General features: G+C 45.9%; 2 protein-coding genes across 3 annotated transcripts; one reads left to right on the forward strand and one right to left on the reverse strand.

Moving 5' to 3' along the window:
* Window positions 1-614: 614 nt before the first annotated feature.
* Window positions 615-7,075, reverse strand: NCBP2 (nuclear cap binding protein subunit 2). 2 transcript variants are annotated; one of them, XR_004974374.1, is made up of 5 exons: window positions 6,943-7,075; window positions 5,860-6,041; window positions 3,432-3,570; window positions 905-2,652; window positions 615-716 (listed from the first exon to the last, which is right to left on the reverse strand). XR_004974374.1 is itself a non-coding variant. In XM_036352390.1 (4 exons), the coding sequence occupies exons 1-4, from the start codon at window positions 7,018-7,020 to the stop codon at window positions 2,581-2,583; spliced, it is 471 nt and encodes a 156-aa protein (XP_036208283.1). In that variant the 5' UTR covers window positions 7,021-7,075; the 3' UTR covers window positions 615-2,580. The 2 variants fall into 2 exon arrangements, 1 of the variants encoding a protein (XP_036208283.1); XM_036352390.1 differs by having other exon boundaries at window positions 615-2,652.
* Window positions 7,076-7,197: 122 nt separating this feature from the next.
* On the forward strand, window positions 7,198-7,988 carry NCBP2AS2 (NCBP2 antisense 2 (head to head)). The gene has a single exon (XM_036352392.1). It carries the CDS (start codon window positions 7,233-7,235, stop codon window positions 7,530-7,532), a length of 300 nt encoding a protein of 99 aa, XP_036208285.1. The 5' UTR covers window positions 7,198-7,232; the 3' UTR covers window positions 7,533-7,988.
* The last annotated feature ends 2,727 nt before the right edge of the window (window positions 7,989-10,715 follow it).

A 10,715-nucleotide genomic window follows, 5' to 3' on the forward strand; every position in this document is an offset into this window, starting at 1 on the left:
TTCCAAGTGACATTTCAGTCGTGACGGCACTCATTTATGAATATGACCAATGTAGGCTCCTAGCAGCCTGTCCTTAAAAAGCACTGTCCAACAGAACTGTCTGCAGTGATGGGATCTACATATATGAGGCTAATATGCAGAGTGTCCCCTTGGGAGTTCAACCAGAGACTGGGAGTTCGATTGCTCGCTATGATGAGTGCTGACCACCAGGGGTTGGCGCGGAACAAAGGAAGGCCCTGGCCAGCAGTCAGCAGCCGGAAGGAAGGCCCCAATCGGCCCTGATCACTGGCCAGGCCTAGGGACCCTACCCATGCATGAATTTCATGCACTGTGCCTCTAGTGTTCTATATTTGCATCCAATACAGCAGCCACTAGCCACATGTGGCTACTGAGCATTTGAAATGTGGCTAGTGTGAATGAGGAACTGAATGTTTTAATTTAATTAGCTACATGCGGCTAGTGACTACCATACTAGTTAACTGTCATAGCAAAATGGGCATACAAATTCTGCACATTATTCGTAGATTTCTCCCCCAAACGTAATCATAAATATTCCAGAGTAAGATGGTTCCACTGTCCCTCTTTATAGGCGAGGAAATGGGCACAGACAAGGATAAGTTGGTCCAACTTTATTGAAATCTGTTACAGAAGTCACAATTCCATGTAGAACCACTGTCTGTGGTTTTAAGGTCTGTAGAAATCTGAGTTATGTTTTACTAAAAAAAGAATATAAAATACATTAAACTCAAACTATAGTGTAAAAAGAAATTTAAAAAGTCAATAGTATGTCCTCATAAAATTAAAATATCTGCAAATGTTTTTTTCTTAAGCACTTACAAGAAGTTATAGCTCTTATAAAAATTCAAATAACCGGTTTCAATGTAGTGAGAAAACCTATACTTACCTAGTGTCAAAGATGTTCACATTTGAGATACTTCAGCCCCACAAACTACAAGAAGTTTGGAGATACTTTGTTGCTAGATGAAAAAATGCCACTTATGTCAGGAAAAATTATACCAAATTAGCAGTTTTAAATGAATAGAGACAACCAAAGTGTCCTGCGATAGGGGATTGGATAAAGAAGATGTGGTACATACACACAATGGAATACTACTCAGCCATTAAAAAAAAATACTGCCATTTGTGACAACACAGATGGATCTAGAGAATATTATGCTAAGTGCAATAAGCCAGTCAGAAAAAGCTAAGAACCATATGGTTTCACTCATGTGTGGGATATAAAACTGAAACTCATGGACACAAATAGCAGTGTAGTGGTTGCCAAAGGGAATGGGTGGGTGGGGATGAAGGGTACTTAATATATGGTGACAGAAGATTTGACTTTGGGAGGCGGGCACACAATACAATATATAGATCTTGTATCCTAGAAATCTACACCTGAAACCTCTATGATCCTATTAAACAATGTCACCCCAATAAATTAAAAAAGAACAACAGTTCAACATACTATTAGAGAGAAATCGCCTCTTGCCTTACAAATGCCAAGTAAATACTCTAGACTCCTCTCTGTGGAGACTGTTGCTATTGAGGCTCTGAATTCAGTAAGCACAATTAGTAAAAAAACCAGACAGACTTCAACATGACAATTGGCCAAAACATATTTCCTGAGGAAAGCATTTCTGATCGTTTTTCGTTAGGCAGTCTCTCAATCTTCAAGCTCTTTTTTTAGACCTACTCTAGTCCCAAGATCACTCTGAAAACGAAAACAATAAATCTGATGGCCCTCACAGCAACCTTCAACATGTCAAGACAATGTTTTAACTAGTGTCCTCTGATATTTCATCCCATTTCCTACTGACAATGTCCCCCACTTCCCTTAGAGTATTTGAGGTTCTTCATAATACAAACCAACCCTGGCTTTTTTTTAGCTTTAGGTAAAACACACCTTTTAAAAAATATGCTTAGTAAATACCCTTCAAGTCCTGTACCTAATTTCCTGACATCTAAAGCATGTGAGCAGGTTGTACACCCTGGGACTGTCTAAGGCTTACTTTTGCACCAGCTCTTTAGGAAGTTCTTTTGACTCCCTCAGTTTGCCTTTAGAGATTAGCATTCAACATAGGGAAAAACTCAGTTGTCTGTCCCTAATTTAGAGCAAAGATATGAATATAACAAAACTCCTTTTATTAAACTTTATCTCAAGGCAACTAAAAAATTTTTTAGATAATTACAGGCCCCAATGTGTAAACCATGAACCTGCTTACACACAAACACAGTAAACAAAATTGTAAACTTTTTCCAATTTTCCTAAAAGACGTGCGGTGTTTTGGCTGATAAATCAACATTATAGATAAACTCCGTTGCCAAGGAACACGATTTTTGACCTGGTAAGAAAATCATTCCAGTAACCTTACACATGCCCAATATTCTAAGACTAGAATTAAAGGCATTCTTTTGGATTCTGTTCTTTAATAATTTTCAGAGGAAAGCCATGAAGTGGTATCTGGCTCAGTAGAGACAGTGATCAAATATTTGTAAAAATGGCAGGTTTGCAGACCTTAGGTAACATACATCAAATTCAGCAGGCCAAAGGAGTGAGTTTTTCATGATGGTTTTTGCTCACTGGTTTTGGGCCAGTTTTCCATAGCCTCCTCTCCCAGCATCATAGTCTTGTCGATACTCATCTCGTACCTTAATGAAAAGAACACAGGTTACAATATAGAGAAGATTGGTGTAACAAATATGCCTCCCATAAATATGTCAAACAGCCAAGCCTTTTCAGATATAATGTGAATGAACATTCAAGCAGGATATAATTTTTTAAAGCAACTGCCTTGCAGAATTATCTCAGACAACCTCGTAGTTTGGTTTTCTTGTTTTGTTTCTTACCAAACATCAGGTGTACACTCATTTGCCATCATTCAAAAATAGCTCATTGCAAGGTACTTAAATTAGGCTATTTTAAAGTAAAAACAAAATTCATTTCAGTGCATTTTGCTTTTTAAAATATATCTTTATTGATTTCAGAGAGGAAGGGAGAGGGAAAGAGAGATAGAAACATCAATGAGAGAGAATCATTGATTGGCTGCCTCCTGCATATCCTCCACTGGGGATCAAGCCTGCAGTGCAGGCATATGCCCTTGTCCGGAATCGAACCTGGGACCCTTCAGTCCGCAGGTGGACTCTATCCACTGAGCCAAACCAGTTAGGGCACATTTTGCTTTCATTCTAGACACTTTTGCAGGTGGAAAATATCTAACCTCTAGAAAAAGTCCAGTAATGTACAGAATATACCATTGCATTGGTTAAGAAAGTAATTACTAATCCCAATGGGCGATTTGAGATTCACTTCAAGCCCAAGTTAGAGCCACAAAGTTATTTTCAAAAGAGCAAATACAAATAGACAAAACACTTGTCATTATGACTGGAATCCCAGGTAAAGGCTGAGCCCAGAGAACCTTCCTGCATACCTGGCCTCCAGACCGTCCACGGCCGTACTGCCTGCCCTCCTTAAAACCTGCATCCCAGTCTGTGCGAATGATCCGGTCATCCAGACGAGTTCCGTTTATGTACCGCATGGCATTTTCTGCATCTGCTCTTGAGTAGTACCTGAGGTATAAGTATTAAGGAACACTATATAGCATTTCTCTAAACCTTTTTGGAACTACAATAACTCAACTACACGGAGTTTAAAGACACGAGTTTGCAAAGGCCTTTTTGAGGTTGGTCCAGAAGCACTAGAGTCAAATATGACACTTGTCCACAGCTACATTGATCATGATTTCCTGAATAACCCTGTTAATAACTATTTGGTCCCATTCTCTCCATATTTTGATTACAAAATATAAAATACGTTCAGGGTAGGTTTAATGCCCTCATCTAAGGAATCAATACCATCCATATTTGGAGCTGTATATTCAAGAACAACCTTAAGAGAGGTCACAGTGCATATGGAATTGCCATTGTATTTCATTAGAAGGAAAAGACTCAGAAATACTGATCTAGACATTTTCCCCCTTGTCTTTAATTACACAGGGAAACACTTGCTGAAATTCCAGTGTCCCGCACCCAGTAATTTGTTGAATGAATGGAATGCATGCTAAAAGGGCAAACAGAAAAACAACACTGCCAATGCAGCCTCTCTCTTGGGTATTTGCCATTATGATTGTTGATCTTTGACTTACAAGAAAAATGCAAAAATACTAGTTCTCAGAGACTGATTATTATCTTTGAGGAGGATTTTGTTTTTTGTGTTATCATTGTTCTCCCTGTCCCCTGTGAACTACTGTTACCAGAGGCAAAAGCACAACATGGACACTCTGATCCCTTGCATCTGAAGGGAGAATGGATGGAAGAAGCTTGTAGAGCCCAGAAATTAGACACCATAATCAAAAGTGGGGCTTCTGGTTCGAGCTGATAGTGAGCACATTTCCCTCTTTTCCTTCCCAAGACCCCTATTTAAATTAGAAAAGAAACATACACCCAGGAAAGAGAAGAGGCTAGCAGCAGACCAGTGATTCAACAAAAGCCAATGGGAGAGTGTTCATGGATGAAACAAAGTCTGAAATATCCTGAAGGAGCTTAAGAAAGAGACAGTAAACCCAGGCGGCTCTTACCGAAGTTGAATAAAAAGTAAAGCTGCAGAAAGGGTTTAGTTAAGTGTCTACGTGGGAAGGCTTGCTAGCAGGAGGGCATTAATCCCAGGCAAGTACAAATCAAATGATGGGGTTCTGAACGAACTGTCTGGAGAAACTAGGGCATAGTCTTGATGTGAGCTGGCCAATCCCCCTTTTTCATGGCATTTGGTAAACACACATATCCAAAGGTAAGGCAACAACTGGAGATAGCAGCTATGCTTGGGTCCATAAAATCACTCTTCTTTCCCCTCATTATGATTGCAAAACCAAAGATCACAGGACCTTTATGGAAAATTTACAGCATAAATACAACCAAAAGAAACAGATCGTTCAGGACAAAGAAAAAATTTCACGACATGTTAGATCATGTTTTAAATTTCTCAGAATATAAAACAAAACGACCAAAGAAAGAAAAATATTAGGAAAAGAAACAGATAAATACAGAAGTTTCAATATTTAGTTTCCTGGGAGAGAATAAATGATTATAGTTTTGGTTTTTATCTACAAACATCAAGCTATATAGATCTAATATAATGAGTATACGTAATATAATTATATACATCTAATATAATGAGATACATACTACAAAGCCATTTTAAAAAGAGGTGGGCCCACATGTGCTAATATGGAACAATCACTAAGAGGACTGTAGTATACTGCTACCCATGCACAGGACTTTTTCTGGAGATACCCAAGAGACTGGTAACTGACTGTCTCTGGGCTTAGAATGATACTATTCCCTTGACTTTTAAAAATGTATTATTATTATTGATTTAAGAGAGGGAGAGAAGAGAGAAATATCAACTTGCTGTTCCACTCATTTTATGAGTTCAATGGTTGAGTCTTATATGTGCCCTTGACTGGGGATCGAACCCACAACCTTGGCCTATTGGGGCGATGCTCCAACCAACTGAGCTCTCAGGTCAGGGCTTATGTGAGAGAAACATTTTTTTTCTCCCCCCCCCCCACCCCCCGCCTTCCTCTTTCTGTAAAATCAATAAAAACATATCTTTGGGTGAGGATTAAAAAAAAAAAGAACTATAAACAAAGCATGGATTTCAAGAACAAAATGTAAATGTTGCCAGCTTTCACAATGTAAGAGTGCAGACATACTGGACAGAAGGTAAGAAGATGAAAGAAGAGACAGAGGTAAGTGTAGGGGTGCTAATTAGCGAATACCCTCACTCATTGTTTTTAAACAGGTGACTAACCACTCAGGTCCCATCCTCATCCAACAGCCACCTAAGACCAGGAAGGATACTCCACAAAGCAGAAACCACATGCTGTTTTCTTCATTTTATCCAGGCCCATAATGATTTTCTTTATGTCACCACTTTTGCTGAAGAGTTCATAGATTTGTTCTTCAGTTGTATAAAAGGAAAGGTTTCCAACATACAATGTACAGCTTTTCTTCAGTAATTTTTCCTGTTCTTCATTGTCACCCTGAATTTCAAAGAGAGAAAAAGTTAAGCAGCACAATCTAAGAACAGCCCTGCTTAAATAGTATTCCTATTATAAATTCTGCTTCGGAATCGGCTTCTCTTATCATCCCAATCTACCACAAATACTCTGAGGGGGCTTGGGGAGGGGGGGGGGTGAGAGAGAGAGAGACTGGTTCACAATTTATGAAGCAAGATCCAGATTGCTTTTAGTAGCGGGTCGTGGCTTGGAGGCTGCACTGCATGCAGCCCTCCTTCTGTACCACGCTGTCCTACAAGTGGCGTGCCTTTCCCCTGCACGCTCCATATTCTCAGCACTGGATCCTTCTCCAAGGGTCCCGGTTCCATTTCCAGACCCTGAACCAATATATTATTATAAAGGGGCTTTTCATCCTTTGTAGTGAAAAAAAAAATACATGGATTTGCAGAGACGGGGTACCCCTGTAATACTCCCACAGAAAATGTTCAAAATAACTGCTTATTTACATGCTCACATATTTTTCACTACAATAAAATAAAAAATAAGAAGCCCTGGCATCTGAGTCAGGAAGGCGCCTCCCGGTACTCCGGGGGCCGCAGGACACCCTTCCCCTCGGCACAGTCACCGCGCCGAGGCACAGCGCGTGGAAACGGGAGCCACCACGACCGCCGCTCCAACGCCTCTGCACGGGCCCGGCGCCGGGAGCGGCGTCGAGGGGCTGGGAGAGCGAGCCTCAAACCCCCTTTCTATGGGAGAAGGGGATTCGGCGACAGCCCCACGCCCTCGGCATCCATTCCCCAGCAGGCACCGGGGCCTCACTGGGTTTCGGGAAACCAGAGAGTGGGAGACGACAGCGACACCGGAGAAACCAACTCGCAGGGTTCTGGCCCAGGGCCCCCCCTCCTAGCGGTCCGGCCCCCCTTACCCGGAAGTGCTGGTCCCGGTACTGGCTCAGCTCCACATAGGAGTCGCTGCGCAGCGCCTTCAGGAGGCCGCTGGACATAGTGCACAGAGGTCGACGAGGACGCCGCCACGACGGGAAGAACCAGAGGACGCGGAGGTGGCGGAACCGGAAACGCTAGAAGCGGGTTCTGCGGCCCAATCCCAGCGCGGCAGAGTCGTCAGCCGGCGGCGCGGGCTCAGACGTGGTCCGTCGTCGGGCGCCGCCGGTCAGAAGCCAGAGCGAGGCGCTCCGGGTTCCGGGCCGCTCCAACGATGGTTCTGAGGCGGCTGCTGGGCTTCTTGCTGCACAACCCGCAGCTGGTGGAACGCCTGTCCGAGTCGCGGCCTATCCGGCGTGCGGCGCAGCTCACCGCCTTCGCCCTGCTGCAGGCCCAGCTGCGCGGCCAGGACGCGGCCCGGCGTCTGCGAGGCCTCGCGGCCGGGCCCGCGGGTTCCCTGGGCCGCCGCGCTGCCCGCTTCAGAGACACCTTCACTCGGGAGCTCCGCCGCGGCCTCCGCGAGCGCCCGGGACCACCACCAGGTAGCCAGCGGGGCCCGGGAGCAAACCACTAACCCCGGGCTGGGCCGGGCCGGGCCGGGCCGGGCCGAGTCGAGGCCGCCCCTCTCCCTTCCGGCTGGACACGGGCCTCCGCTAAGGAGTCATCCCCAGCCCCGCGCACGGCTTCTCCTCCTGACACCTGTCAGCCTGCAGAGCTCCACGCATCAGAGAGCCCAGGCCAGGCGGGCACACCCGGTGAGCCCTGCGAGCGGACAGGGCCAGGGAGTGAAGGGAGCCCCGAAGCCTAACAGAAATGAAGATCAGCTGGGCCCCGACCCGCCACCTGCAGAGCCATGGACCGTGCCACAGCCCCAAGGAGAGCCTGCCCTCCACGTAGGAGACCAAAACTCCTGATGGATGCTGCTGCCTCTGCTGGGATGCAGTGGGGCTCTGCTTCCAGCGGAGATCATGGATGGAAAGACAACCCAGTAGACGCCAAAACCCTCTGATTAAATGTGCGAGCTGAGAAACGGGTATGAGCGTGGTACTTCTCCCGCCCGCAGGATGGATCGTCAGTGAACACACGTTGAGTGCTTACTCTGTGTTGGCACCTGCCAGTTGCACTCTGAGTGGGTTACCTCATTTAATCCCCACCATGTACAGGGAAAGGGAGGCTACTTAAGTTGCCCATGGCCTTACGGAGCCGGATGTGAACACAGGTGCTTAACTCCAGCTCCCAAGTCCATGCTCAGCTTTCCATGGCATTTTCCAGGCCTGATCTTCGATGCCTGCCTTCCCACTCCTTACGCCACCGCTGGGTGTTAGGACTGCTGCCTACGCAGGAACAAGCTACCTGGATTCCTGTTTCCCGTGTTAGAGGGTCAGGGCATTTGAGGCTTCCGACTGAATTTCTGATCACCTCTGGTTAGGCTACACAGTCATTCAAGCAGAAAGCTCAAAGCCACGGGAGAAGCTTTTAGACGGGTAACCAAACCGAATTTATACGCTGGCTTTTCTGATAGTCACAGGAAGCTGGAGAGGGCTGGAGACCTACCCTGGGGCTGGAGGAGCTAACGTAGCTTGTCCTCCACTTTCCTTATGGTCAGACTTCTCATTGGGCTTCCCATCCCCCAGTCTTCCCATCAGAGGTGCTGTGTAATCCTCCTTGAGGCCAGAAGTCCCATCCCCTAATGACCAAGTCCTGGTTTGGCATCCTGCCCCCCTCTCCCATCAGAGGAGAAATCGTTCTCCCAACTAGAGGCCGTTCGTTGGGTTTTCCTTGCAGCCTGGCAGTGATGAGCCTAAAGAGTTTGTTCGGTCTACGTCTTGTCTGCCTCTTTGGCCTCAGCCCCACCCATCGGTCTCTGGATATCAGAGTCGCACAATATTAGCAGCCCCCAGCCCAAATCCGTACCCCAACATAACTACCATACCCACTGTTTTTTTCTAGAAGAGACAAAAGGGGAAGAAGTGCAGGAAACAATGAAATTTCTAGACAAACTGGCCATTTAGTCAGAAAGAAAGGAAATCAAGAGAAGGGGAAATCAAGAGAATTCATTTTTGTGGAAGGAGTGGATAAGAATCAAGTCACACACACATACGCGCACCCTCATTTCCGTAGAAGGAGTCTGGGAGCAGAGAAAACCGGGTCCTTTCTGCACCTACTAGATGCCTCCCCACTTCATTGTAAACGCCTCCCGTGTTTGTAGTCTGTGGCCTGCCTTCTCACCAGTTACCCTGTTACTAAAGAAACAGACCAGGCCTGACTGCTATTGCTCAGTGGTTGAGCATCAACCCATGAACCCAGAGATTCCCAGTCAAGGCACATGCCCCAGTTTCGATCCCCAGTAGGGGGTGTGCAGGAGGCAGCTGATTGATGTTGATACATACCCCTCTCCCTTCCTCTCTCTAAAATCAATAAAAACACTTTAAAAAGAAAAGAAACAGACCAAATTTTTCCCATTGACACAGTCTCCTAGCATGCCTTTGAGATTCTAAGCTCTGCCTAAAAGGGAAGCAATTCATCCCCTCATCCTGCAGGGCAATTCCAATTCACCTTTTGATGCCACACGGATACACACCCTTTACCGACAAATTTAGAGCTCAGACCACCACAGTCTACATGGACTGCCATACCAACGGTTTCTCCAGGGAGCTCATGGTTGTCGATCCAAATGGGGAAGAGAAGCAGCAGAAGCCCAGAGGAGTTTGGGACCCTAGAGTCTTGGATGTCTCCAAGGTGGCCCTTGGTTTTATATTTATGGACAGAAATGCCATCTGTGGCTGCAAAGTAAGTGCTTATCATTTGCCAGAGATGATGCTAAGTACTAAGGGGTAGGAAGACAAATGAGAGGTTCATAGCAGAAACATGAACCAGAAGAACAATGAGTTGTCATGAATGGGTCTCGAGTTTAAATCTGATAGTGTGCTGGGGCCAGCTGATACTGTTTCATGAGTAGATGCTTGGCATCTCCTCCCAACTTGGAGTTCAGTAACATCATTTTAGTAGTTTGAAATCAGCCATGTGGGAATATTGACACCACAGAAATTGGCAAATGCTACAAATTGGGGCACTTTTTTTTCTCTTTTTTTCTTTTTGTCCCCGAGAGAACATTGCTACACATTTAGCAGTGTACCACCGAATTTCCTCTTCCTTGGGTTGGAGTCATGAGGAAGATGTGGCACTAAGACCCTAGTAGCAGTCATAGAACAGCATACTTGTGAAGGGTGTAACTTTAAGATGACCCAAGGCTTTAGCCAGCAGAAGGCAGAACTAGAAAAGGACTCAGGTTTGGTCATTTGCACAGATTTGGCCTCCTGCTCTGTGCTGGCCTCCAGCTCACTGATCTCTGTGGCCTGTCTGCCTCTTGTTCTCATGAGATGGCAGAGGTGAGGAGGGGGGTGAGGACAGGTGTAGAGCCTCAGTCCCTCATGATCCCAGTGGGCTGGGTAGAGGGTACCGGTGTGGGGAGCAACATGCTCAGGGGTGCGATGGCTCCATCAAAGCAGCGGGTGCTGGTTTGGCGTGGGGTTTGCTCTCCGTCCTGTGAAGAGGGCTTTGCGCTTGCAGAGGGACCAGATCACATTTACAAAGAAAGGCTTCTGGGAGCACCTGTGTGTCCTCAAGTGCTGCTAGATGCTGACTGAGCCCTGCGTTCTCCCCTCTCACCGGGCCAGGCTGAGGAGGGGAAATGATCGCTAGAGGGAGAATGATCCATAAAGGATGAGATGCTGAAATGTCCCACTGCCGTTCAGGG

This window comes from Myotis myotis, unplaced genomic scaffold, assembly GCF_014108235.1.
Source record: "Myotis myotis isolate mMyoMyo1 unplaced genomic scaffold, mMyoMyo1.p scaffold_m19_p_2, whole genome shotgun sequence".
NCBI lineage: Eukaryota > Metazoa > Chordata > Mammalia > Chiroptera > Vespertilionidae > Myotis > Myotis myotis.